The following is a 27493-nucleotide window of genomic DNA, read 5'->3' as shown; positions in this document are numbered from 1 at the left end:
CGCAAAACATTTTTGAACGTCATAAAAACATGTGATCATTGCGGGATCTATCGCTCAGGTTCAGGTCCTATGTCTCGTTGCTGTCCCAGTGAACAAGACTAGGCTGGTAATGACTCCTTCAAGTTGCTGAGAATTCTGTCCTGTAAGTGTGCACCATATACAGGGGGCACGTCCAACCCGTTGAACAAAGTCAAATCGGGATTGATGGTCTGGCTCCGCGGCCGAATGAATTTGTTGTTTGCATCGATCGGCATCTGAGGTGATGAGAAGAGTATTATTGGCAACGAGGCACGGTACTAAGCTTCGTTAGTAAATGTTGGTGACTGTGCAGAATTGGCGCACTTGCCTTGAATGCAAAAGTACTGTTATCTGATTCTTGGACGGTGATTTCGATGGAAAGAAGATGTGTCATGCTGATATCGTGTGCTTCCAAATCTGGGCAACATTGCTTTGGTTCTGAGGGGAGCGGAAGATTCTGCGACGTCTTGTAGAGCCTTTGCTCCAAGTTTTCGTAGTTCTTCACGGACATCTCCCACTCTGTAACGTCTCGATCGCCGATGAAGTCTGATGGCTGGTTTTTGCCAGTTTCAACTTTGTGTGACTCTAGAAGTACGCATCTCGCCCGCGAGATTCTCAACCCCGCCTTCAACGGCGTGAAATGCATTTCTAGAGGAATAACTGTGCCAAGAGCAATGGCACGGTGACCGATGGAAATTGAATAACGCAACCTCTCCGACCATGTGCCTTCGACCGTCGCCGGGTCCATTAACTCGAACGCCGAACTTGGCAGCGTCCTGTTTATCCGTATCGTCCTGTAAGTCTGCGGGGTTGCAGAGGACGTCTTGCTTCGGATTGTCGTGGCAGTGAGCTGGTAAGCGATACTGCACCTGCTGCAACCGTGGAATGTTTCCAGCGTGTCCCCAGGTATAAACAGTTCGAATGGCCATTCGTGAGTGGTAGTTGCTAAACCGTCTTCGTGGACATCTGTTCGACCGTGGTTGATGAGGAAAGGCGGCCATTCATGCTCGAATACCCGAATCGTGATTGAGCTATCAATCGTCCTTGAACTGGTGTCATGGTCCCTGCAGAGGCAGTCAACGTTTCATTGTCAATTATTGTGAGTTCGATCCATTTATCACCCACCTGCGACGTAGAAAGCCGTCCAGACGTAGACGCACACCAACTGCTGGGTCTCTTGAAGGTAAACGAAGACTGAGAACCCCTTCGAGGGGCTGCTTGCTAGCTTCATCCGCTGCACCTCTCAAAAACACGTAGTCTCGATTCATCCTATTCAGCGAGGTCAGCCAACACAAGATCGTCGTCGAGCTACTTAGCCGACAAGGCAGCACATGTGCTATTTTCGCTTACCGGATTTTGAGATGTGCATCTTTGCCTTCTGCGCCTGTTAGGCGTGATAGAAACGAAAGCATAGGGACTATAGCTATGGCCGGTTTGGAAGGTTGATATCGTCAAAGAGTGCAAGAATTTCCTCTTCATTGACCCTTGATAGGTGTAGAAGTAAATCAAAGCCCGGACAGTGGCGTTGTGAATCGCATCATACTGCTCCCTGTTGTGGGCAGAATCATTTAGTGGAGAATGGTTACCGCCGGGAGGAAGCGGGATTCGGTTCCGTCGGGAAGCTAGGCTAATCCAACGTCCTCAGCCTCAAGACAGCACTTCTGAGGTGGTCCGCGATTATGCAGAGACTCCTTCAGCGAGAATTGTCCTGCAAGGCACAGCCATGAATACGACTTTATTGAAGCAAGGACTCATACGGCGTGTCTTGGTCGCGGCACAACGTGACACCTGTACAGAGTACATCGAGTTGTGCCCTTTTCCCAAAGAGGTAATAGAACCCACCAGCAGAATAAGGGTGCGACTTTCCTAACCCAAGCATTACAAGCTTGTTGATCCTTCGACTTTTGGGAAGGAATATTGTTCCATGTTCGGAAAGAAATCCAGGGGTATCAAGAAGGAATACAATGCCGCCAGTTTCTGTCGAGTGATTAGGTCACAACCGAAACTATTGTTCTATACCAGCGCCAAAATCACATGTCGCATCTACTTTTCCTCTTGAAAGCAGAAAACAAGCGGAGTTGAAGCGGAGGTAGCGGAGTCGACCGCGTGCCGGGTCATCGCTCAATGTACCGGATTTGCCCCGTTCGGATCCCCGAAACCAGCTCGATGCTGACGGGCTTTAGAACTGACTTCTGGGGGTTGTGATTCGGACGGAAAATTGATTCCTAGTGACAAATCTTACTGTCTGACTAACCGCTGGCTGGCTGGCCTGGTTTGTTGGCCCCCACGACGACCGCATCCCTTGCTGGCGTTGGAACTCTCTCGGCTAACGATTCGTCGCTCACACCTAGTGAGACAATCAAGTTACGCTGTTGGGGCTAGCTGCATTTCGACGTCACATGCCGTAACATTCTTGCCCCCAACCTCCACGTTGGAGCTGGGCAAGCAATCGGCGGCCGGTGGGAAAGTAACTTCCTTCATACCTCTCCGTTGAGTCATCGCTGACCTCCCCATAACGTGTTGACGATGCCTTCCATCGATTGCCAGTGTGTTCCCTAGAGGTGTGGCATGTCCCGACCAAAGGCTAGAAGCCGACAATATTAATCTTACTATCCGTTGTCTTTATCGTTGACATAGACATTCACCAGTGATGATACCCCCCGTCTCTATCGTCGCATCATTGATCCTGGATACATAACCCCGCATTGGGCCAACCCAACCTCTGCCTCACCATCTAAGGACGACTAGGTCCCCCGAAACCACCAATTCCATCTCAAAAAGGATATCGCCCGATTCAATGTCGTCTGCTGCTTTATTGTCTGCGTCAATTATCACCAGCATGGCTGCTCTTCCAGCATACGGAAACTATCACCACGTTCAGCTGGCGGATGTGTTTGACTCTGCCCTTGATCAGAGGCTGGGTCGTCACCTCACACCCACGCCAGCCCATCTTACTCGCATCGTCTACGTCCCAACCCACAAAGACATCACTACTCATTTGCCTCTCTACGATTATGTTGAAAACTACGACAAGGCTGTCAAGAAGGAGCCTATCGGCAGCAGCAAGTATAAGCTGGGCCTTGCCATGATGAAGCGACCGTCCGGAGATGGGACGGATGCTCAAGTTCGATATCTGGTCAACTTTCAAGCTGGCCTTGAGGGAACTGTAGCAACAGTTGAGAGGAGAGCACCGACTCACAACGGTGAGATGGTTAGCATGTAAGTCTTTGCAAATACTCCTATACCTCGAGAGGATCCGACGGTTGACATTTTTGGAAGCCACCTACCTCGCGAGAGTAATGGCAACTTTAGTGTCGCTCCGCACAGCGTGGAGCAGGACATGCAACTGGCGGTGACGAGCTCGTTCCCCGTGCCTGACAGCAAGATGCACGCAACCGCAAACCCCGTCCGACACCCGTGGTTCACCATTTCACACACCTCGCGAGACGGAAGCATCACCGTTCCATCAAATCTGGAATGGAAAGTGCGCCCTACGGAACACGGGCCCCTGCGATATACTCTGGTCGATACTGACGCGGAGCTGGGAAGCGAGGAGCCGGCGATTCATGCCATCTACCACCACGTCGGCATCGGCTTCGCCCTGCCCAGTGATTACAGTGAGGGGATCTTGTTACTCTCGGAGGACCTTAATGAAGAAGCTGAAGCTTTGGCCGTTGCTACTCTACTCGGTCTCCTCCGACAGACGCGGTCGATCAACCAGCCTCCTCCGCGGCCGAGGAAAAAGTCATTGGTGAAGCGAATGCTGGGCAAGATTTGAGTTTTTGGTTTCATTAGAAATGAGTTGATGGACTTCATTGTTTTTGGAGAATGGATTTCAACGTGACCTCAGCTTGTATCAGCAAGATTTTCTTACATGGGGATATGAAGGGAGGAAGTGGTAGATACCCGGGAATTTGTAATGTTCTCTCTATTTAGTACTACTCGATAAGGATCGGTTTCGAATCATTCAGATCAAGAGCAATCAGCCGTGAGGTGGTATTTTAAGTCGTCCAGAGGCTGTCTAAGTACCCAGACTTTATCACACCATGTTCAAGCAATGACTACTTATAACCTTCCTTGGAAAGGCTTTGAGTAACCCAGCATTTTTCAAAGAAGTCATGACATGGGGTGAAACAGTTGGGAATATGTCTTCTTTTGGCATAGTTACAAGCTTCTCCGTCGAAGCATGACTCATTTGGCCGATCCATAATAATATGTCGATGGAGATGCTTGGCTGCATTATGACGTGCCTAACAAGATGAGGAATCAACTTAAGGACAATCAAGCAAATTCTCCTGTCCTCGGCCGGCCGGCCCTTCGCAGCCGTCGTAGCCCCACATACGGGTATCCATCAGTCGATGTAAAAAGAACCTCACGCCGAAGTCTCCATGATTTATAAGAACACATCAAGGCCACCAGGCTGTCTCCTTGCTTGAACAGTGAAATAACCTTTCATTGGCTTATTTGAGCCACTAAATTTTAGAAAGTCCATCTTCTATATCCTTCATATACCTTACCCTGTCTTGAGAAAAATCGCGTGGCATCATGCAACCAAACAAGACTTCCAACATGATGCCCGTACGTCTCATCACTTTGAACATTCGCTATGCCATCAAAAAGACGCTGTTGCCAAATGAGGAGCCCTGGGAAGTCCGTTGCCCCAGGTTAACGTCTCAGCTAAGATTTCATACCGCAGGCCTGACGAGTGCCTTTCTTTGCATCCAAGAAGCGCAACATCAACAACTACACGACTTGAAAGCTGAGCTCGGTCCACAGTGGGCCAGCATCGGTCGTGGCCGTGCGGACGGGGCATTCGATGGAGAATATTCGCCGGTCCTCTATCGAACCGATCATTGGAGTGCCGAGCGGAGCGAGACGTACTGGCTCAGTCCCACGCCGGAAGAGCCTTCAAGCGCATGGGGCGCAACTATCAACCGCATCGTCACGGTGGGCCTCTTCAAACACAAGACTTCCGACGCCAGGATCGTCGTCATGAGCACCCATCTCGATCACAAAAGCCGAGAGGCCAGGCGCGAGAGCGCCAAACTGCTACTCGAGATTGCTGAGCGCTGGCGGAAGGATGCCTCTGAAGGCCAAGAGCAGGATGTACCGGTGTTCCTGGGCGGCGACTTCAACAGCGGGCCGAATGACGAGCCGCATCAGTTTTTGACCGCTCAACCTGGCGGCATGACTGATATTTCGGACTTGGTGTCAACTCGCCACCATTATGGGAACCAGATTACTTACACAACCTTTGGCGAGGCGGATGCAACGACGATTGACTATCTTTTTGTGCTGAATCCTGAGCGCATACGGTTTTGCAGCTTTGCTGTACTATCAAACCGCTTCGATGATGGTGTCTATTACTCAGATCATCGGCCAGTGGTCGCGGATATGGAAATACCAGTTGCAAAAAGCTGCTAAAGCTCCTTTTTGCTCAACTCATGGCGAGGTTTAACTTGGGGTTACTTCTATAATCAGGACTCTACAGTCATTTTTGAACCAATGTCTGCGTAAAACCACATCCTCGGCACAATTACGAAATCTTACAGGTGCATCTAGGCACCTTCAATAATCAGCATCCAGTCCTCTCATTACTTGGATCGCCATTTTCAGGCGGATCCGCAAGGCAGAATATCCAGACTCACATATACAACCTGCTATAACAAGTGTCTATTCTCTGCAAAAGACCCTGAGCAAGTCCTCCTGAGGGTAGCAAAAAGTGAGCTAGAGGTGTCTCGACTGCGGGTCAGATTCGAAGAAGGAGAAGGGCCTGCGGCGATGTGCACACCGTCGTTCTTACCGCCGGTCGGGGAACGGAGCGGCTAAGCTTGAAACCTGCCAGCTTCAGTGCCTCGAGAAGGTTGTTCCGGAGGGCAACGTTGCTCTCAAGAAGACCATCGACATTGGACCAATCATTGTGGATGTATGAGTAGTAGAAGACGTGATCAGCTCGCACACCGGCCCGCTTCACACTCTCGGCAATCTAAGCAGGTCCATCGAGAAAGCCACGAGTGACCACCATCTCGATTCTAGAACGAGCTTCCCGTGACAAGAAAGCCATCATGTCTTCCGGCCGGGGCAAACGAGAGAACCAGAAGATGGTCTTCCAGCTCTTAGGCCGTCCAGGAGAGGTCTGTTTCGTGTACATGTTGCATGCCCCGGAGTCCGTCTACCGCGAAGTTCTCTGAACTTTTATGCATGAAAATACTCTGTCTAGACCTCAAAACAGACGATGCGCTCTACCATTTCGAGCTGCGTCTAACACAGCCACCACAAGGCCACCATCAATGATCCAGGTCTCTGGTAGGGTGTAGATACCTATACACTCGTCGAATTTTTATAAAAAGCAAATCGCAAAACATCTATCCTCACACCCTGTTCTTCTCTGATGCACCGCCAACCTGTCTTGTCCACAAATCCTTGTACCTAGTCCCTTGTGATAACAACTCTTCATGAGTACCACTTTCCACAACTCTACCCTCGTGAATAACCACAATCCTGTCTGCGTTGACAACAGTTGAGAGCCTATGCGCTATTACAAATGTCGTCCTTCCACTCTTCAAAGTCTCCAAAGCATGCTGGATATTGGCCTCAGTCATAGTATCGACTGCACTCGTCGCTTCATCGAGGATGAGGATGGGCGGGTCCTTCAGAAATACCCGCGCAATGGCGAGTCTCTGTATCTCCCCACCCGAGAGCTTGACTCCCTGCTCGCCGACTTTACTGTCGTAGCCGTCGGCAAACGTAAGGATCCGCTCGTGGATTGCGGCAGCCCGACACGCCTCGAAAACCTCTTCATCTGTCGCAGTCGGCCGTGCGTATCGCAAGTTTTCCAAGACTGACGCATTGAAGAGCAAGGGGTCTTGGGGGACCACGCCGAGGGCTTCGCGGAGCGAAGACAGGGTGACATTGCGTATGTCTTGGCCATCAATGGTGATGCGACCGCTCGTTACGTCGTAAAATCGGAGAAGCAGTTTCATGATTGATGACTTTCCGGCGCCTGTCTCTCCAACCAAAGCAATGGTCTTTCCTGGTGCTGCCGAGACATCAAGCTGTTGGATAGTCTGTCGCCTCGGATCGTACGCAAATCCGACATTTTCAAATGTGACGTGACCTTTCACGGGAGTGAGATCCCTGGCACTTTCCTTTTCAACAATGGTTGACTTGGTCTGCAAGAGGTTGAGGAGGCGTTCGGCATCCACGAGGTCCGACATCAAGTACCGGTAATTGTGGGACAGGAACTTGAGAGGCCAGACCAGGTACTCCCAGTACGACAAAAGCAACACGAAATCTCCCGCGGAAGCTCGGCCGTGAGAGATCTCGTACAGCACCAGACACGCCAGCACGAAAAAAGTAGCTGGTACAGTCGCCTCGAGGAGGGCCTGTATAAAAGCGTCGCCGACCTCGTACTTACGGCTAGCGGCAAGTTGCGAGTCCACAGCCTGGCCAAAACGGCGCTTTTCGAACATGAACATGTTGAAATACGTGACGGTCTGCCATCCCTGAACAGCCTGATGCATGATTCGCGCTTCCTCTCGTTCGGCTTTGCTCGAGGCCCTGCGATTCGCGAGATTCATGTTCGAGGTGACGACTTCCAAGGTGGTGAAGGCCACAGAGGCCACGAGCATGGCCAGGGAGACGTAGGCGTTGAACTTCCAGTACAGGAACCAGAGGGCGATGAACATGTCCGCCACGGTCGGGAGGATGTCAATCACCGCGGTCTCCAGCAGATTGCTGAGAGCCTCGCCCTGCTCAATGGCCTTCATGACTTCTGCCGAGTCTCTCTCAGAGTGGAACTCCATTGAAAGGTTCATGACGTGGCTGAAGGCCGCGTTGGTGATCTGGCTGTATGAGAATTGCTTGATGGGGATCTTGGCCAGCGTCTCGATGAGGCCCAGACCTGATTCGCCGCTGATGAGGCTCAGAAGCAGCCAGATAGCCAATGCACCATACGGCGCTTCTTTTTCCAGGATTTTGTCTGTGATGATGCCGAGTTGACGAGGGATCAGAATGATCATCGCTCTCCCAGCGGCGATGCAGAGGAGGCAGAGGAAGATTGAAAGCTGCACCTTTCGATCGTTCCTTGGAATCAGGAGCGGGACAAAGATTGAGAAGTCTTTCAGATATCCCAACCATCCACCTGTTTCCTGGAGTCTTTTAGCTCGGCGACGCTTGATGCTGGCACCGTCATCTTCATCATCGTCGGTGTCGTCATTTCCAGAGCCGTTGCTGGCAATTTCGGTGTCTGTATCATCTCTGAAGCGTCCGGTTCCATAATCGGCTTGACCCTGTTCGTGGTCTCGTGAATGAGATCCAAGAAACGGCTGACTTTCCTCAGAAGACACTCCGCTATTGCATGCTTGTATTTTGCATGCGTTGGCCAAAAGTACCACCATCAAGCCGGAAATGGTTGGAATTCGGACCCCTCGGCAAACAAGACTAACCACGTCGATGGTGGAGGAGACTTGTTTCTGAAGACTTAGAACCAGGATTGGAATTTCGAACAAGAATGTGGCGGTGGATGCGCCAAGCAAATAACGTGGCCGACTTCGATGGGGGAGGAACGCTGTCCAAGCAAAAGCTGATAGTAAGACATGAACGATGTGGGCTTGTTGCTTGTTGAAGGCATCGGATTGAAGTGCTGCAGCGACTACTTCCGAGAGGTAGGTGCTAATGATGATAAGTTTTGCAAATTTGGTAAACATTGATTGCCGACGATAAGAATTTTTTGGCGGTGGACTTATTTGTTTGGCTTGACCAAGATGTACTAAGGCTGATATCCCGATGAGCGCAATGCTCAGGGCACAGCCGTAGTGCAGAGCTTGGGAAGCTTGCAAGGGTTCAACCATAGCGAACGAATTGTCGATGATGAAGATGGACCGGTCTTGAAATATCGCAGCTGGGGCTTTGTTTTAAGTACCTAAGGTAATTACCCGATTCAATTATGGTTTTGGGTTTCCCGGCAATTCCCGTGCTGCGTGAAACGATTGACACTATGTCATCTTACCCCACGTAGCATTGCCATAAGATGACTGAGTACATCGTCGCATTGTTAGTGCTGATAACTTTTCTGATAAACATTTACGATCTACCCCAAATGGGCTTCTACATTTCACATGTCACTGGCTTGCAATCATCCAATGCCTCGAAATTACGCCCCGTACTAGTCTGACTCATACCAGCGGCTCTGCATGATTCATTAGGCATCATTGCCTAGCTGAACATCAGGCCTCGATGGGATAAAGAGGCAACTTTTCGTTAAAGCGTATTCTATGCTGACTTGATAGAAAGACTGCGCCACACGTTGGTTGGCCAGAACCGATTGCAAAAACCGCGAGCTGGACCTGCCTGTGAATCAACATTTTAGCATGCTTGAAAGGCTCTCCCGGAAAGCTGTGTCAATATGCATCATTATGGCTCATAACTGGTAACAAGCTCTGAGACTACAACATTTGGAATGACTCAAAGTTCGAGTTTTACGGTTGTACGCCCCGAGATCTCTGAGTAACCTGCCGACACATCTACTTTGGCTACATGTACCCTACGAGGATATCGACGACTGTTCTATGATCCTTGCCTTGCATAACAACCTTCTCTGAAGCGCGACTAGAAATTCCATCACTCGCTACCCAAAGCAATTGTAGCCATCTGTTTCGTCGCAACGGAAATTGGCCCTACATCTTTGGATTCCCCCACGTGAGTCAATCGCTCGGCTTCAGCTTGTCGCTTTATCCAGTCCCTAGCTCCGTTATAGGTACAGTTGTAGTCCATGAACTCAGCCGGGTTCCTGTAGTCATTAGCAACAGACCAAAATGCTCGACTTTTACTAGCTAATACTAACATTGTGATTTTGCTACTGGTCTTGTCAGTTGCCGGCTTACCGGATTGCCTACTGTAGCCCTGAATAAGCGTGGCCCTGTCATAACGACAGTCAAATACTGCCTGTGAGACTGTTAGCCAACGAAACCCAAGATTTGATAGCCAATATGCTCACCTTCAATCTGGTTTCGATTTCCAGCCTGGTTGGCTTCCCCTCGACATCTGCAAAGATCGCTCCAAGGGCTTCTGCATCTTCGATCGCCTGGCTGGCACCTTGGCCTTGCGTAGGAAGCATGGGATGCGCGGCATCTCCGATGATGATTGCTCTACCGTGATGCCAAGTATCCAATGGGTCCTGGAATGGCGTCAGAGGCGTCTGTTAATATTGAAGAGGGGACTCCAGGCTTACTAGGTCACGCAACTGCCACAGACCAACCTCCGTGCAGTTCTTGAAAACGGCCTTGGCCCACTTGGGGAACACATCGAACGTCTCCCTAAGTTTGTTTGGATCCCCCTTCGTGGTCCACGATTTGCCTTCGGCGTTTTCTTGCATTTGGTCTTCTACAGTTAATCGCCGTCCTTTTGCGTGTCCCCAGGAACAGCAGGAACAGAGTGCTTACCATCTGGTACTAGAGCTACAATGCTGTAGATGGATCCGTTCCTGGCGGGGCCCATGATGATCCGTCGATCATGTCCCATGATCATGGTTGTGAATGACTCTCTTGGATCTATCACGGATGTAAAATCCTTGTCCTGCTCCAGCTCAGAGCTGTCAATCACCAGCCGATATGCTGGTTTCATCTCTCATCAGCCTCGATTTTGGATACATGTTTTTCCATAACAGTCGCTTGCTTACCAGACAGTCCGGTCGGTATCGCGGGGGCTTCCCTTCCGATGATGGATTGACGAAGGACGCTCTTGCTGCGGGGACGTTAGAGATGCGACCCGTCAAGCTTCCAGCGAATATCACTCACATTCCATCAGCCCCAATGATTAGGTCTGCAGAAAGCACTTCCCCAGACTCAAGTCTCACAGTTCCAGCTTCGGGTTCGCATTTCTGAACTACACAGCCCGTTCGAATATTGACTGGGTTGATGCCATCTTCGCCCTTTGTTGCTGCAGACTTTAGAGCATCATGGAGATCGACCCTGCTTAGTTAGATGGCTAGCTCGATACAGCCAATTCCATTGTCACACACCTATGATAGATCATTCGCTCCTATATCGCAGTCAGTGATTCGGATCGAGGCGTAAAGGATCTGAGGCAAAACAACAAACTTACTGCACCATAGCTCTTTTTCAAATGAAACGGGATCTCGGCATGCAACTTCCCTTCTGTGTTATAAATACGGAACTAGACAATTCGCTTCAGTCATGGGTGTTCATCAGATTTCCGAGATCAGTGTCCTGAACCTACAGCTCTGTCGGCCATAGACCCCTTCTTGGCAAGGGTTTCTTCAAGACCCCATTGCTTCTCAACAATCCTACGGGCGTTAGGTCCAAACTCTTTGTTTTGGATCACAGCCAATCACTAACTTTGAAGCGTTTGGTTGGAGCCTGAGAGTTATGGGTCAGTCGACTTGTACCGTGAACGAGCCTGTGGCTGTGAAGTGTAAGGGGCTGATGATCTTACGATATTGTGGCACCTATCTCCCGATTGAGGTGACTCTGTTCCAAAACAGTGATATTTCGATTGGGTCCTCTCAACGCAATTGCCTGGCTTGTTTAGCGACAATCGGGCTTCGTTCGGTCTTAGAGTCAATTACCGTGGACAATCCGGCAATGCCTCCACCAACAATGATAACGTTGAACAAGCTGCTTTCGCTTGAGGAAGACATCTTGACATGGATTAATAATCTCTCTGGTGTGGAAGAAGTACGACAGATGTCAAGAACAGTTGAACTCCCAGGCCCAGCACCGGCAGATCAAGTACTGTGAGATTGGCGCGTGCGAGATGGACATGGAATACCCCCTCGGGCAGGACGGTGCATGTTTTGCCCAAGCCGAATCAGTACCCTCTTTCACAGCTCATCCACTTTCCGATAATTGTTTTGGGCTTTGTGTGTGTGAGGAGGAGTAGGCACATGTTTCTAGCGTCTGGGGTTATGGCCGGGCTGCGGTGACCAGCCTTGGGGAGCCGAACCGAGCATGCGAACCGAACCGAAGTCTCCATTACCAGCAAGCAGGCGAAACGGAGACACCACATCCGGCTCACAACCTCGGAGATCATTCCAGTGATGCCTGAACTGTGGATAATGTCAGTTTGATGGAAGATGGAGTGGCAATATTGCTCCAAGACGTTAAAGTCAAATAGATCTGCAGCTTGCAAGTTGCAATAGCATTAAGACCTCAACCGATGTATGCCAAAGCCTCGCTGCACCTACGTTCAGATCATACGAAGCTACAAAAATCTTTCACCATGGCCACTACAACTGTCGCAATCACCGAGCAGCCCAGTGCCGCGATTAAGACTGTCGACGATGGCAGAATGAAGATGGATGGCCAGGATCCATCTTACGGCGACTGGCGCGATGAGCTACTCAGAGATGGCTATGCCCTGATCAAGGCCGCCATCCCCAGGAAGCGCGCCGATGGCTACGCGGACAAGATGTATCAACTTCTGGAATCGTTGTAAGTGCTCTCTGCTTCTGATCGCTCCAATCCGCAGCAACTGACCGGTGGCAGCGGCCTCGGCTATGACCGAAATGATCCATCGACTGTTCATCCAGACAAGCTTCCCGTCATCAACGAGAAGGGCATGCTCATGGCGTACGGAGCCTGTCATGAAGACTTCGTCTGGGACATCCGCAGCGAGCCCGGCGTAGTCGGTGCCTTTGAGAAGGTGTACGGCACTGAAGACCTCCTCGTGTCTTTCGACGTCATCAACTACGGCTTCGCGAACCGTTCCAACCTGCCCGAGAATAAGCCCTGGCCCCATCAGGACCAGGACCCCGAGAAGCCCGGATTCCGTTGCCTCCAAGGCCTCGTCAACCTTCATCCATGTGGCCCTGATGACGGCGGTCTCATAGTGTGCAAGGGCTCCCACAACCTGAGCGCGCAATTCCACAAAGACCTCAAGGACGAGCCTCGCATACCGGCTTGGACAAAGGAATGGTATGGGTTCACCGACCGCGGCATGGAATGGCTGAAGGAGCATGGGGGCGAGTGGATCAAGGTCTGCGCCGACCCAGGCGACCTCATCGTCTGGGACTCGCGCACCGCGCATTACAATGTCCCCGTCAAGAGCAAAGTTGACCGCATGGCTGTCTACACTTGCTACATGCCTGTCTCGGACGCTACCCCAGAGGATCTCGAGCGCAAGAAAGCCGCATATGAATGTAAGCGATTGGTGCCGAATGAGACCCTTGAAACAATTGACTAACTCTCCTCTCTCTTACAGCCCGACTTGGAACAACCCACTGGCCGAATGCGCGCCACACGGGGTCCAACACCGCAACTCGAAATGGAAAGCCGGATCACATCGTGCGGGAGAGGCCACTGAACGACAAGGCCTTGAGTGAGAGAGCTTTCAAGCTTACCGGGATTCCTTACATTCGGGCTTGATTCTCGATCCTCAGTTGGATGAGGATGTTTCGAAGTTTACTATCGGGACACACGGCCTCAAATACTATGCTCTTAGCTACAAACATGTCACAATCAATAACATCTTTGCTGATAAATGCACAAGCTGTAAGGCCATACCCGGTCAAATGATCTTCTGAGTGGCGGTCAAGACGTCTTACTAAACGGTTGGAACACCACGGTAGCTAAAGCCTGGATAATTACGTACTCTTACAGTATTGGCTTGCAATAGCTTTCGGCTTGATCAAAACTACCCCAGATCGTACCATTCTAGTCGAGATAGCGGCCAAGCTATGAGGTGTGTTCGGTGTTCACGATTGCCATTGCTTATACGAGAATGTTGCCTAGCTGCAAGGCTTATGGCACGATAAGGACTCAGGAGTTGTTGTCCAGACATAGCATCAAAGGTGACACAAAAGAGTATTGGCTGTACGAACCACCGGCTCTTCTGGACGGAGCCGTGTTTCGTCTCGGTCCATTGACCGAGCTGAAGTTTTGATTCGGACTGCGTTCGGACTACATTCAATAGACGATTTTGAGAGCAGAGGATGAAGCAGCCCGGAATGTGAGATCCAGGCTCAAGACCGAGGGTGAGAGATAACTGAACAGCATTCCCTAATCTCCGAACCGAAGTACGCCAACTACAACGCGTCAACGCCACGACGGCACGGATATTGAGCCGAACACGCCAATGCCGGAGCACGATGAGGGGTCACATCCAAGGTCTCACCCAGGACGTCCCTGTTTGCGTACGCTTCCCCGCACGCTGGTGAGCGACCTTGGTTTGCCGAACCAAACTAAGTGGTAGACCAAGCGGGGCCCCTCTCCTGTACCCCAGAACGTTAACCCCCATAGTGAATCTGGGGTAGAGTCTGGGGATGCATGGTCGCTTGCCAAGGGCAGAAACAACAACAGAAACCAGGTGGCTGTTGAACTCCGAAGCTGGCGAATGATACCCTAGACATTTGTAAGAGTGCCTGTTTTGCAGAAATACGTTGTGTCTCCCGGGCATCTATCCAACGTCGAAGATAGCAACTGGTTGATTATCTATCAAGACACAGTCCTTGACAGTGGACAGCCGTCGTTCTATTTTAAAATTTGACACTTGATTTTATCGCAGGAAAGGCGGAAACCCTCTCCACTATGGGCGAAATAGACAACAAGTTCACCGAAGAAAGGGTTGAGTCTGCCTCTGACTTTCCCCAGAAGCCGCAATTCGGCGATGGGAACTTCAAGGCCAATGTGCAACTTGCCGATGGAGATGTCACTTACCTCATTCCAACTCCAAGTTCAGACCCGCGAGGTAAGACAGCAACCATTCTGAAGTTCTTGAGCAGTGCCACGTACTTTTAGCAAACTGGTTGACTCAACAACTCAGATCCCCTCAACTTGAGTCCACTAAGAAAATGGGTATGTTATCTTCCAAGAAGACTATGCTTGCGTATCTGGTTGTGAGACGGGCACTAATGGTGTCATTTGTTATGCAGATCATTACGATGACTTGTGCAACTTTTGCAGCGGTCGGCCTCGTCCAAGTCTCCGGGCTAGGAGCCCTTCTTGGGGAATTCATACCCGAATACGCAGCTGAAGGAAGGGGATACGATGACATCTCTCATCTCATGACGTACCCTTCCTTATTCATGGGCCTTGGAAACCTGATCGGAATGCCTCTGGCTCTAGCCGTAGGTCGCCGGCCAGTCTTCCTCGGGTCTTGCGCTTTGGCCGTGGTGGGTTCCATACTCTGCGGATTCCAAAAGGGTTATACCTCTCACCTCGTTGCCCGCATGGTTCTCGGTCTAGCCGCTGGTCAGAGCGAGGCTCTTTGCCCACTCATGGTGCAAGAGGTCCACTTCCTCCACGAACGCGCACGCTGTCTGATGTGGTTCACCCTCTGGCAGTCAACTCTCAGCGCGGTCTACTCCCTCCTGACTTCCTACATAGCCGCCGGCATCGGCTCGTCGGGTTGGTACTTCTTGGGTTCTGGCTTTGCCGCCGTTACTCTGATCTTTGCCATCTTCATGGTCCCCGAGACCAAGTACGACCGGCCGCTCGCCGCCTATCAAGGCCAGACCGCCCAGGTATCCCACTTTGTCAGCACCGCTGGCCCCGGGGTTGATGACACTACCGGGGTTTACACCGAGATGCTCACCCGCAAGACTACCACGGAGCCCCGGCAGCTTGACTTTGTCAACTTCAAGCCTCGCACTTTTGCCTCTGACCTTCGGCTGTTCTCACAAAAGCCCGACTGGAAAGAAGGTTGGCAATGCTGCACTGGCATGGCCCTTGTCACCTTCTTCCCGGACATGTTGTGGGCCCTTTTGCTCAACGGACTGACCATGTAAGACGCGACCTTGGCTTGAGCCAATCCTCCCATTCCAACAAAGTTTCAGTGTACTGTCACTAACGTATCTACCTTGACAGCGGCGTGAATATCGCTCTTGGTACCACTTATGGCGAGATCCTGCAACGCGCTCCGTACAATTGGAAATCGTCAGTCGTCAGTTTCGCCTTGACGGGTCAAATCGTCGTCGCATTCCTAGCCCTTCCACTCTTAGGTCGAGGATCAGACTGGGTCATCAAGTTCTTCGCTCGAAGAAACGGCGGTGTACACAAAGCAGAGTACCGACTTATCCCTCTCATCATTCCTGTCATTGTAGGCACACTCGCGTCGGTACTCTACGGCCAGGCGGCCGAGCACCCTGACAGGTTTCACTGGTTTGCCATTGTGTTTTCCTTGAACGCCTACTATTTTGGATTTGTCGGAGCGAACCAGGTCGGCATCACCTATGCCCTCGACGCGTATCCGACGCGATCCGGCCCGGTGCTGGTCATCATCTGCGCCATGCGCGGTGTCATCTCCTTCGGAACAAGCTATGGCGTAACGCCTTTTATCAACTCAATGGGATACGATGGCGCCTTTGGAATTTATGGAGCTCTGACGGCAGGTGTAGGTGCTGCTGGAATCTTTGTCTTTATCTGGGGGACCCAGATCAGAGAGATGGTTTCCAAGTGGGCTGTTGCAAGCACCACGACCACCCCTTCGTACAATCATTAGGTTTTGTGCCTAGAATTCTTTAAGTATGTCGTGGCTTCAGAATTTTGGCTTGCCGTTTAGTTTCTACTTTCGGATTTCTTTAGCCCTAATTTGTCGCAGTATACGTAGCTTATTAGTTCGGATGACGTCGAGCCGGCTGAGGTAGGAACATGTTAGTTGATGAATGAAATGGAAGGAGCATGACGAGAAAGGAAATATTACATTGTGTTTGCTTTAATTCTCCATATCCTGATCTTCCTAAAGCTTGCGCATATTCCACATTTCCAAGTTCTTCCAGTCGTCTGTGGTAAGACTGGACATCTCTTGAAACTGGGGCGCCAGAAAAACCGTGTTAAACACTGACGACTTATTGAGTAGACTATGTCAGCAATTTTCCGCATTCTTTTTGGCCTCAAAAAGACTGGAAACCAGATGATGAGGACATTTCGAATTGAAATTATGTTGATCTTTGGTACCAGGCATATTCAAGAACCAAGTTATTTTGTTTACAAATGGAGTGTAAATGCGGATACCAGGCAGGAGTCACTTGCAAGTTGAATTTGAAGTCAGTTCTTAAATAAACTATTCAAATCCTCTCTTCTCCAACCTTTCCTGTACAATGTCCATTCAGTGCTTACGAATGGATGAAAGGCAGGATGATGCGACTTTGTTGTTCCGGCCCGCAATGAATGAAATGCTCGCCCTTGTTCCTCTCAGAATCCGGACGCTCGCTCGAAAAGGCCTTGTACTCAGCAATAGAAGGGAACTGGCCACCGATCTGCACCTGAACAGATTCTCCCGCCTCGTAATCTACACCCATGGCCCAGATGCCAATCCCCAATTCCACAATGGTGCCGGGTGGAATTTTATCTTCTCGATCATGGGGGTGGAATGGAAACTGGGGATGCATCGATCGCTCCGGGTCCGTGTTCCGATGAGATGCTCTCAGCTGGCCTACGGAGCCGAGGTGCAAGTTTGTACTGCTCTGGTCCTTTTTGGGGATGTCGTGAATCGACTTGACGGGCGCAGCCCAGAATGGGAAGCAGAGGTGCATCATCGGGTTGCCCTCCTTGTCAAGCTTCCTGATGTTGACAAACACGTTCATGTCGTCGTGGGAAGGGCATGACAAGAACAAGACTGCTTTTGGTATGCCAATCAGACGAGACGGTTTGTCAAAAGTGTAGGTGAACTTGGCAAGCGAATTGCCATCTTCCGAGTTGTAGGATGTCTTCGAAGTATTTGAGGGAGCAGACTCGGATAGGGTGCCATTGTCGAGATAGAAGGTTTTGTAATCCGTGTTTGGTGGAGGGAAGTCTTCGAAAATGATGTCGCTCTCCGGTTCTTGGTCGCCAAACTTTAGAGATGTCCATCGCACTTTGGGCGTCTTCTCCCAATCGTTTTCGATGCCTTTGAGGTACCTATCGAAGAATTTCTTGAGTAGCGATTAGTAAGAATCCCGAGACACAATATTGAGGAGACACCGGAAGACTTACGGCCAGATCCTCGTTCGTCTCTGGGACGCTGTAAAGATCGAACCACTCCTGCCAAGCGCTCCATCGGATCCACTTCTCAGAAGAGCCGAGTTCGATGAAGCCTCTGATGCTTCCCATGGTATGGATAGAACTAAAGTCTGAGCCGGAAATGTAGGCGGGAATGTTGATAGCCTTCATGTTTGCGCGCTTATCCTCCCACCAGATATTGGAGAGTGGACTTCGGCGGTACATTTCCGCAAAGTCCTCCACACCCGAGGTGCCTTTGATGATGAGGCTAGTGATCAGATCGAAGTTGCTCATGGAGAAAATGCCACCCCTGACAAACTGCTCCCGGAACAAATCACCACTCGCCTCCCATGGTGCGATTGCTTTCAGAGATGGTGGGTTGAGGGCGGCAACATGCCATTGAGCAATGGCGAGCGCAGAGTTGCCCGCCATGCCGACATTTCCATTGCACCAATCGAGCTTTGCAATGGCCTCGATAACGTCATAAGCGTCTTCGGCGTCCTGCAAGCCCATAATTGGGACCTGACCGTCGCTGTTGCCGGCACCTCTGCTGTCGACGCTGATGATGGCATACCCTTTCGGGCACCATCGTTGCGGATCGAGGCCCTCGAACTTCTCCAAGCCGCTGAGTTCGCTCTTTTTGACGCAGCAAGACCAGGGCGTCATGGGGAGCATGGTAAGAGCACTGTATTTCTTGCCGTAGGGTGACCAGCCGACTATAGCGGGTATCTTTTCGGTGCTGTCCGCCGGACGGTATACATCAATGTAGAGTCTGCAGCCGTCTCGAACTTTGATCTCAACATCGTGATCGATCCGAATGTCGCTTTCAAGGGGCTTCGCGTCGTAGCCGTTCCAACCTTTGGGCAGGACTTCGGTCCGACCTGGCGTAAAACCCTGGTAGTTGTTGGTGCCGATTTCAGGCTTGCCGATTGGCTTATACGCAATCTGGATGGGGAGAGGCATGGCTTGGTCGATGTCTTGACAAATCGAGAATGATGAAGATGATGTGAGGTCCTAGGGGATCACGGGCATTCCTCAGATCATTGAGCATGCAAGCAAAGTTCTTTTTATGGAACGTGTCTGATAATTCGATGGTCCAATGCTGACGGTCAATTCATCGCGTAGTCGCGTAGCTCAGGTCTGATAGCTAGAGAGCCTCGGTCTAATTCTGCCCGGAGCGGTCACCCCAGGGCAAGGATATGCACGACTTTGTGGGGTATCGAGTCCGCCGCACCACTGGCGCAGATCCGAGGGGCACCCGGCCCCACCGTTGCTGCGAAAATGCGGAGAAGAGGAGTTAAGGATAAGCTGTCCGAACCGAACCGAACCGAACCGAGTAGCCCGGACTCATGAGGTGAGTGTCAACAACACCAAGCTCCACGGATGACCGAACCGGGCCTAGGGTGAAGCCCGAGGGATTACACGGGCAGGCATGGAAGCGCAATGTGGTCAACGAAACATGCGGGGAAGCTGGGGCTGATGTCCCAGGATAGCTTCACGGGCTATGTAGCTATTGACGACTGTGCCATTTGGCAGTCCGAAGTGAAGAGGCATAAAACCAAAGCAATGTTGTTAAGATATTTCATTTTCGTTGCAATCTATCTTTCGTGACTGATAGGCACAACCGCTTGCAGCTTCCTATCAAATAAACAAACAATCCCACAGTCTGCCATTGAAGATGGCCACAGATCTCTTGACTGCGAAGTCAAACTACGGTGACTGGCGCGACTTCTTTTTCGAACATGGCTACGCCATCATTAAGAACGCTATTACTCCTGAGCGAGCGGAGTACTACAAATCAAAGCAGGTCGAATGGCTCAAATCTTTCAATCGCGGATTCGATCCGGCGAATGAAGACACCTGGACCTCTGAGCACCTCCCAGTCTCGTTCAAGGGGGGAATGTACGGGTCCTACTGCGCCCCACATGAGCGGTTCGCGTGGGAAGCAAGAATGTGAGTGGCCCCCCCTCCCACGAATTCCCCCGGTCGACGATGCAAGGCGATACATGTGCTGAACCGATACAAGGGAACCCGGTGTGATGAACCCATTCATTCATATCTGGGAAACGGAAGAGTTGCTGGTCAGTTTTGACATGTTCAACATTACACTTCCTCGTCAGAAGGACTTGAAGTGGTCGCCATGGCCTCACTGTGGTAAGTCTGATCACGAGGATCTGTATCATCCAAGTTTCTAAAAGCGAGGTTCTAGATCAGGATCCTAAGAGAAAGGGTCTTCAATGCATTCAAGGACTCCTCAACTTCGCTCCTAATGGAGACAACGACGGTGGTCTTATCCTGATGGACGGTTCCGCCAAGCTCTATGATCAATTCTTCAAGGAGACCAGAGTGATGGCAAACCACGAAGACGCCCCACCTCCGAGCGAAAATTACCGTGATCTGTTCATTTTCAAGGAAGAAGATGTCAAGTGGTTCGAGGATCGTGGGTGCCGCCTCATCAAACCCAACCTCGAGCCAGGAGACCTGGTGCTATGGGATTCACGGTACGTTTCCCAGATTCCTCCACCAATTTTATTTTTCACGCCGTAACTTCATACTGACCAAGTCAAGATCTATGCATTATGCCAAGCACCCTGAAGGAACTCAAATTAGGCATGCGCAGTACGTGTGCTTCACGCCAGTCAAGTTTGCGGATCCCCAGAGTTTGAAGGAGAAGGCGGACATCTTTAGTTCGTGGGGAGGCACCACGCACTGGCCGCACACGAACATTCATCCTCAGGGAAAGGCAAAGAGGGATGGTGTAATTGACCCGCAAGAGCGAGAGGAACCTCTGGAGAAACCCATTGTAACCGACAGGTTGTTGCAGCTGGCTGCGGTGAAGGCGTATTGATCATGGCTGATCGAGTTGGCCGCAATTGCTTTCAATCGTCAAACCCTGATCTGGCTCAATAGTAAATGCCCCAAGTACTAGTAGCGCTCATTCGAATTGCAGTTCCAACAAACTTTTCAAGCGTACCGCCTAATGAAGATGTAGTGCCTCTCTCTCATTGTGACGGCGGACAGTCCGTTATATACTGTAATGGCTTAAAATGGCCAAGCTTTCAATGGCCTTTGTTTTATTCAGAAGGGCTGATGACTTTTTCCGAAATTTGTATGTGAGACATGTACCATGGTCTTTCTCAGTGGCCCAATGTATCAACAATTGAAATAGATAAATGACTGTCAGCATTATAGACGTAGTGGTGTCTGTGTTGGCATTCACTGTCGGCCCAGAGTGTGGACCGCATCAGATTGAACTCACATCCATGTGCCCACATACCACGCACTGAAACACAAGTCTTAAGTATCCGCTGTTCCAGCAGTATTGAAACAGAACTTGAGCAGACATTACAAATGGCGGCACGTCAACTGGCTTTGTTTCCCGAAGAACAATGCCGCAGACCCCGCCCCCGGATTTCCAAGGCGGGGTTTTCCTTGACTGTGATAGTAGGTATGGATTAGGACTAGTCGGCATGGGGAAGCGTCAAGTGAGCCCCACGCTCGGGTCACACGCAACCTGGGGAAATGCAAGATAAACTATCTGTGACCGGCACACGTATCCCTTTTCCAGCCAAATGCAACACTTTGTTTTCCAGGTAACACAGCACAGGTAACACAGGACCCTTTGTGAGGGGAACCCAGTATATACCTTGCTGTTGAAGACATCCGATCTCGACCGAGGACCAGGCCCGTCCTCTCCCGCCGGCCAGCACCGGATCACGCAACCGAAACCTTCAATCGTTCGACATCCATCAGCCGTCATGACGGAATCCGTATCCAGCTCCGGCGAGCAGGCGCCAGGTTCCCAGCCGAAGCGTATCCGACTTTCTCTCGCCTGCAACCAATGCCGCAAGAGAAAGGTCCGGTGCGACGCCCAAACTCCGAAATGCCACAACTGCATCCTCCGCGGCGACGACTGCCAGACGACGAACCCCAGGAACCCAAACCAGCACGCCGTTCGGAAATGGGCGGCCAAGAGCGCATCCACGCAGAGCCAGGGCGGCGGCAGCGTACACGAGCTGGCCGAGACCCCCCGAGATCACCTCCGTGCCGTCTCTCCGCGGCCACGGCAGTACCTATCGCCGGCGTACGACGACGCCTCTGAGGCCGAAGACGCGGCGCTGCGGAAGCTCTCATGGGTCGCGGAAGCCTACCGCGCAAACGCGCGAGAGAATCACAGTCCTCATGAGCATGCGGATCTGAACCCCGACATGACGCTCAACACTGACGAGAGCCCGCATCGGCTCAAGTTCATGGGCGGTAGCAGTGTCCAGTCTCTGACCATGTTTGCCGATCTCTTCTTTCGCAAATGCGGTCTTCGACCGTTGTCGCCGTACTTTCGCTTCGGCATGCACCATGTGGAAGAGTTCCAAGTACCTCTCTCGTTTCAACTCCCTCCCTTGCCTCCGCTTCCAACCCTCGATGCCTACCTGGATGTTTACATGAAGCGAGTGTTCCCCTTGTTTCCCGTCTTCGATGAGCCCACTCTTCGCTCGGAACTGGGCAGGCTCACAACACTGCAAGACGCCGATGCGTCCGGATCTCTGCAAAATTCCATCGAACCATCCCAAGTACCTCTGCTCGTCTCTATATACAGCATCATTTGTATCGGTGCAGACGAAGAAACCGGATCATTGGCCGAAATCGGGAGTCACTACCTAACTGCAGCATACAGCCTTTTGGCGCACGTAATATCAACACCATACATGGCTTCCGTGCAGGCTCTACTTCTCCTGTCCATTGCACTGCGCGGCCGTAGCAAAGAGGGCCAGGGCTGGCAGACTCTCGGCCAAGCCATCCGCATAGCTCACTCTATTGGGCTCCACCGACATGCCTCGACCCGGCATTCCCGCAACCCGCCCGATCCCGGAGACTCGGCAGCCTCGCCAGGCTACCAGGCGAACCGGAAACTGAATAGCCAAGTCTGGTGGGTTTGCTACACGCTCGAGAAGCTGATGGAGTTGGAGACTGGTCGTCCGAGTGCGATACACGACTCGGATTGTGACCAAAAGCTGCCGGAACCAGTTCCCGTCCCAGCACCTGCAACACTGCCACGATCAGCATCCACTCCAGAAGGCCAAGGTGACCGTCAAAGTATTGACTATTTCCAGCCCTGGGCTTCATTATCCCGCATAATCAGCAGTATCAGCGCTCACATCTACCGGCGCTCCGGACAATCCCAGACATCACGGATCCTCCTCGGCGACACTGTCCGTCTAGATACCGCGCTGACAGAATGGGCTCAGTCGTTACCGGCTGAGATACGCCCTCCTGGGCCCAATAGTGGAAACGTCGACCTGTGTGAGACGGGGCATCAGCACTTTGCAATATTCCTGGCCATCCACTACCACCACGCCTTGATATCTCTCCACCGCGCGGCGCTCGTCTTCCCCGAGTCAATGTATCGAAAACACATCAACGCGCAAGCAGACTCGGGAGCACTCTCATCCGTTGAGCTCACGAGACTCAGGCGGGGCGCGGAGATCTGCATCGGGTCGGCGAGAGCAATGGCCAGACTCATCGGGGAGATTGCAGACGACTCAACCCCTACACCACGCGTTGCCGGTGGCCTGTTCGCCCAGTCCCACCACAACAGATCAGAGTCCATGATCTTCACAATGACCCAGCCGCTCATGTCAGCAGTAGCTCTGGCCCTCCACATTCTCAAGCAACCCAGCTCACGGCTTGCCCGGTCCGACCTGGAGCTCCTGGGCATAGCTGCGCAGTACGCGGAGGAGCAGTACACAAAGGTCACGCAGAACCCCCGCTTCATCCAGGCGTGCTCCGTTTTGCAGGCCAACATGTCTGAAATCGTGTCTGGTCACCGCCAGAACCGGGCGTCCCTCAGCTTGACGGCACTGGAGCCCTGGCAGGCAGAGCAGCAGACGCCGGCGAGGGATCCCGGCGAGGCGAACGCGGACGCGGATATTGAATTGATGGACCTCGAGCTTCCGGACTTGTCTGGGATGTTCACCGAGATCAGCAATACTGACTTGTTTGGGGGTGTTCGGCTGGAGCATCTTTGGGGAATGCTTGGGACAGACGGGCATTTGGCAGACGGGACGGAGCAGTGGCCGCAGTCATGAGCTGTGTCGCGTGTGTATCATCATCGTATTGCGTCCAAGCATTGTTAGATGCCCGCATCAATTGGCTTATTGTTCAAGATACTGGAAATTCAAAGCGCACTTGCTCTAAAGAATAAAGGTGAAGGCTGGCCTCCTACAGCCACCGTAGACTTGCTACGTTGGGTAAAATGCCATGGTAATAGCTACTGAATCTAGCTAAAGAACAACATACTCGGACGGAATCATGGGACGAAGAGCTAAGTAAAGCAGGTATCGTAAGTGGCTTGATTAGGTAATCAAGCCACTTACTATTATGCACGCCTTCCGTTCGATACCTCGCTTTGTGATAATATGTTACAGTCCCTCACTATATCAACCTCTTACAGTTTCCACTATCCCTCCCTCATTATTGCTCGAGGAATGGAACATTGTATCTATGATTAAACCTGAACTGAGATAGAGTCGCACCCTGCCTCAACCCACCAGCGTCTAGTTCTTCATCATAAACACTGGTAGCAGCCGTGCTCTCGCCGTTCAACGACCCGTCTTCCGAATCTGCATCGCTAAATGGGATTTCCAGCGCTTGATCTTTACGAATGATACTTGACTTGACACTGTCAGGAATGGTACAGTTTCCTTCTGCGAATCTGACCATGCCTGCAGGAGATCTTGCCATTTGGAGATGATCCTGTGGACAGGGGTTATTACACTGTCTCTATCAGAACAATAAGAAAACTCACCTTGAAAGACTTTGGCTCCGGTGGCTGATAGGTTTTGTTCGTAGTACCTGGGAAATGGGCAAGGCCTCCAAATATTTTTTGCTCCCAGGGTTCAATACGTGACAACTCCGAAGAGATAATGTCGATGGAATATCTTTGTTTTGGATCAATAACGAGCATCCGATTCATGATCAGATCCAGCATTTGGCTGATGAAGTTTGTGCAGGAGGCCGAACTCCTCAGTCTTGTAACCCACTGATGACAATAACGTTAGCGTTTTCAAGAAAGTAAGTCTCGACAGTGTGTAAGGAACTTTCTGCACTCACCTTCTTTACAGCTGGGTGGAGGTCAGCTCGCTTGCCCCCGTGAGGCATATAGGAAGTCACGAAGTAACTGTGATCAGGTTCTTCAATGTCGTCCACATCATCCGAACAGCGGTCGAGTTTGCGGTCTCTCTGGAAGTTCTCAACGTCTTCATATCCAAGTAGATACCAGATGCAAAACTCGAGAAAAACGCATCCGAGGGACCATATATCATACTTAGAAGAGATGGGGTTGCCAAGGTCGATTTCCGGAGCTCGATAGGTCCCGGTATAACCGTCCACTCTCATAACGCGCGATTTTGTGAGGCTGGAGTGGTATCGGGTTAGTCCCAAGTCAGCAACAACGAGGTGGTCCCGATCTTTTCCGTGGGTTAAGAACCACAGGATATTGGTCGGCTTGATGTCGCCATGCCGCCCCCAATCCTTGACAGACGCCTCTTCAGAGTTAGGGTTTGGTGGCCTCTCTTCCTTCTGCCATGTTGCGAGTCCATGAATGCGTTTGATGGCATTTGCAATACCCCGGCATTGCTGTGCCATCCACTTTGTCGCTGAGGGTGATTTCTCAACCTGTCTCGTTTTCCAGAATTCCTCCAGGTTACCATCTGCCCACTCAAAGACAAGATATGGCTTATTCCCATGCTGGAAAGTAAGAAGTAGCTTTATCAGATGCTTCTCCTTCTGTACCTTAGCGCATGACTGCTCAAGGGCTCTAAGCTCCTTGCGATAGGATTCGTGGTCAGCACCGTTAATCTCCTTGACTGCAAAACACGGCGGTCGCCCCGTGGTCTGAGAGCAAAATAGTCAGCAAAGACCTCAGGCAGAATAAGTATGAAGCTCTCACATCATCCCCTTTGTAGTCATGGTGGCTCTGATGAATCTCGAGCCGGTGGATAGTTCCGTGCCCACCCATCGTCTTCTGCTCGAATTTATCCCATGGAAGCCTGACGTTACCATCGAATACATATGAGCAGAGGCGGCCATTCCCCATGCTCAAGAATGGGACGAAGATCATTCTCTGGTAAATATAGAACAGATCGACGTGAACGCGCTCCCAATCTTGGAACAGTGTCGTGTTAACGCGGTCATCACCAACAAGGGTTCTGAATCCTTTCATGCTCTTGGTATCATGGCACAGTGGTAAGTGGTGATCAAAGATCTTTTCCAGGATAAAGTCCTCGATGTGGCTCGTCTGCTTCATGAAGACCAGGGTGGCGAAGATCCGTCGCCGGCTACCCGTACCATCGCACCAGATCTGACCAGCCTTGTGAATGATTTCATCTTCGCTGGCAGTTTGGTACATAGCTCTGATGAGAGATACGATGGTTTCGATGTCGAAAATCATGTCGAATGAACCGAGTGGAAGGTATTCCTCCTTGTCCTTCTGGCTCCAACAAAGATTGCTCTCTATCTTGTGCCGAATCTCCTCCTCTATCTCAGCAGCTGACTGGATTTGCTTTACTGTTTGCCCTTTGCTTGATACGTGATCAAAGACATCGCTTTGGCTGGGTCTGCAGCTGAGGGAGTGGTGTGTTGACCAAGGTGCCGCACTGAAACCTAAGTCGCGAACAGAGACGACGGCGTCTGTCTCACCAGGCTCAGAATACCCGAGTCCGTTTTGATGCGGACTCGACGTCGCAAGGCTGTCGTAGTCGTGGCTCCCAATAGCTGATCCGCCTGAAAATCCACCTTTCCATGCAACTGGCACATCTGTCACAATCCTTGGAATATCTTTCATAGTGCTATACGTGACCGTGTGATTGTTCTTGACGTATGTAGTGTTCGCTTTGCTCGTGGATTGCCTCAGTGGTCTCGCCGTTACCGGTGGTATGTTTAAGGACAGTCGTTGGGCGTCGGTGGGGCCACCCATGTCCATGTATTCGACTTTCGATAGGGTGGGCATGTGGATTTGGGATCTATGCATCTGCCTTGATGGCGATACAAGATGTTGTAATGTCTAGATGTATGCAGAAGGTAAGGAAGAATAAAGATGTTGTAATGTCTAGATGTATGCAGAAGGTAAGGAAGAATAACTCTGTTGGATAGCACTCGAAACGAAGAACGATAGCTAGAATGATGGTGTCCGCGGGTACAAACCTCCTACCCACAATCAAGGGCTTGAATCGGGAGATAGGGTCTTTATACGGATATTATCTATTAATACAGTAGGAAAGCCTCGTGGGGCGATTTGGATTCAGCGCTTAGGGTTGCGTGAGGCGCTGTGCGACGCGTGCGCAACACTACATAACTATGTACGGGGCGGCCATTGGGGGGAGCCTGACCCCCGCGTGCGCCTTTCTCACTGCCAATCAGTAATTACTATTTTGCTGCGCCCACGCAGTTCTGCCTTGCCCCGAAAGTGGAAAATGTCAGCTAGCCAGGCTGCGGCCGAACCGAAATATGGATGCGCCTGAGACACGCATCGGTGAGTCTTAGCG

At 51.2% G+C, this 27493-nt stretch overlaps 11 protein-coding genes across 11 annotated transcripts; 6 read left to right on the top strand and 5 right to left on the bottom strand.

Moving 5' to 3' along the window:
- Positions 1-98: 98 nt before the first annotated feature.
- Positions 99-1430, bottom strand: CORC01_00451 (CreD; the record flags this gene model as incomplete). The annotated part of the gene is made up of 4 exons (XM_022612108.1): positions 99-296; positions 347-1082; positions 1144-1287; positions 1369-1430. 4 exons carry the CDS (start codon positions 1428-1430, stop codon positions 99-101), a joined length of 1140 nt encoding a protein of 379 aa, XP_022481247.1.
- A 1427-nt stretch (positions 1431-2857) lies between these two features.
- Positions 2858-3796, top strand: CORC01_00450 (uncharacterized protein; the record flags this gene model as incomplete). The annotated part of the gene is made up of 2 exons (XM_022612107.1): positions 2858-3237; positions 3298-3796. The coding sequence occupies 2 exons, from the start codon at positions 2858-2860 to the stop codon at positions 3794-3796; spliced, it is 879 nt and encodes a 292-aa protein (XP_022481246.1).
- Positions 3797-4563: 767 nt separating this feature from the next.
- Positions 4564-5442, top strand: CORC01_00449 (endonuclease/Exonuclease/phosphatase; the record flags this gene model as incomplete). Its single annotated transcript, XM_022612106.1, has 1 exon — positions 4564-5442. One exon carries the CDS (start codon positions 4564-4566, stop codon positions 5440-5442), a length of 879 nt encoding a protein of 292 aa, XP_022481245.1.
- A 947-nt stretch (positions 5443-6389) lies between these two features.
- CORC01_00448 (ABC transporter) lies at positions 6390-8039 on the bottom strand (the record flags this gene model as incomplete). Its single annotated transcript, XM_022612105.1, has 1 exon — positions 6390-8039. The coding sequence occupies one exon, from the start codon at positions 8037-8039 to the stop codon at positions 6390-6392; it is 1650 nt and encodes a 549-aa protein (XP_022481244.1).
- Positions 8040-9639: 1600 nt separating this feature from the next.
- Positions 9640-11677, bottom strand: CORC01_00447 (uncharacterized protein; the record flags this gene model as incomplete). The annotated part of the gene is made up of 13 exons (XM_022612104.1): positions 9640-9808; positions 9863-9963; positions 10016-10195; positions 10250-10398; positions 10461-10631; positions 10697-10761; positions 10815-10988; positions 11039-11058; positions 11122-11193; positions 11257-11323; positions 11376-11396; positions 11473-11555; positions 11606-11677. 13 exons carry the CDS (start codon positions 11675-11677, stop codon positions 9640-9642), a joined length of 1344 nt encoding a protein of 447 aa, XP_022481243.1.
- Positions 11678-12195: 518 nt separating this feature from the next.
- On the top strand, positions 12196-13403 carry CORC01_00446 (phytanoyl-CoA dioxygenase; the record flags this gene model as incomplete). The annotated part of the gene is made up of 3 exons (XM_022612103.1): positions 12196-12470; positions 12525-13177; positions 13240-13403. 3 exons carry the CDS (start codon positions 12196-12198, stop codon positions 13401-13403), a joined length of 1092 nt encoding a protein of 363 aa, XP_022481242.1.
- Positions 13404-14564: 1161 nt separating this feature from the next.
- CORC01_00445 (major facilitator superfamily transporter) lies at positions 14565-16476 on the top strand (the record flags this gene model as incomplete). The annotated part of the gene is made up of 4 exons (XM_022612102.1): positions 14565-14724; positions 14800-14831; positions 14909-15759; positions 15843-16476. The coding sequence occupies 4 exons, from the start codon at positions 14565-14567 to the stop codon at positions 16474-16476; spliced, it is 1677 nt and encodes a 558-aa protein (XP_022481241.1).
- Positions 16477-17089: 613 nt separating this feature from the next.
- On the bottom strand, positions 17090-18917 carry CORC01_00444 (X-Pro dipeptidyl-peptidase C-terminal non-catalytic domain-containing protein; the record flags this gene model as incomplete). Its single annotated transcript, XM_022612101.1, has 2 exons — positions 17090-17887; positions 17949-18917. The coding sequence occupies 2 exons, from the start codon at positions 18915-18917 to the stop codon at positions 17090-17092; spliced, it is 1767 nt and encodes a 588-aa protein (XP_022481240.1).
- A 715-nt stretch (positions 18918-19632) lies between these two features.
- CORC01_00443 (uncharacterized protein) lies at positions 19633-20802 on the top strand (the record flags this gene model as incomplete). Its single annotated transcript, XM_022612100.1, has 4 exons — positions 19633-19907; positions 19981-20108; positions 20164-20455; positions 20523-20802. The coding sequence occupies 4 exons, from the start codon at positions 19633-19635 to the stop codon at positions 20800-20802; spliced, it is 975 nt and encodes a 324-aa protein (XP_022481239.1).
- Positions 20803-21712: 910 nt separating this feature from the next.
- Positions 21713-24037, top strand: CORC01_00442 (fungal specific transcription factor domain-containing protein; the record flags this gene model as incomplete). The annotated part of the gene is made up of 1 exon (XM_022612099.1): positions 21713-24037. The coding sequence occupies one exon, from the start codon at positions 21713-21715 to the stop codon at positions 24035-24037; it is 2325 nt and encodes a 774-aa protein (XP_022481238.1).
- Positions 24038-24422: 385 nt separating this feature from the next.
- Positions 24423-26958, bottom strand: CORC01_00441 (protein kinase domain-containing protein; the record flags this gene model as incomplete). Its single annotated transcript, XM_022612098.1, has 4 exons — positions 24423-24704; positions 24757-24990; positions 25062-25844; positions 25900-26958. 4 exons carry the CDS (start codon positions 26956-26958, stop codon positions 24423-24425), a joined length of 2358 nt encoding a protein of 785 aa, XP_022481237.1.
- Between the last annotated feature and the right edge of the window lie 535 nt (positions 26959-27493).

This window comes from Colletotrichum orchidophilum, assembly GCF_001831195.1.
Source record: "Colletotrichum orchidophilum strain IMI 309357 chromosome Unknown Scaffold_3.1, whole genome shotgun sequence".
Classification (NCBI taxonomy): Eukaryota; Fungi; Ascomycota; class Sordariomycetes; order Glomerellales; family Glomerellaceae; genus Colletotrichum; species Colletotrichum orchidophilum.
The sequence above is the reverse complement of the archived record's forward strand: the minus strand, read 5'-3'. Positions and strand labels throughout refer to the sequence as shown.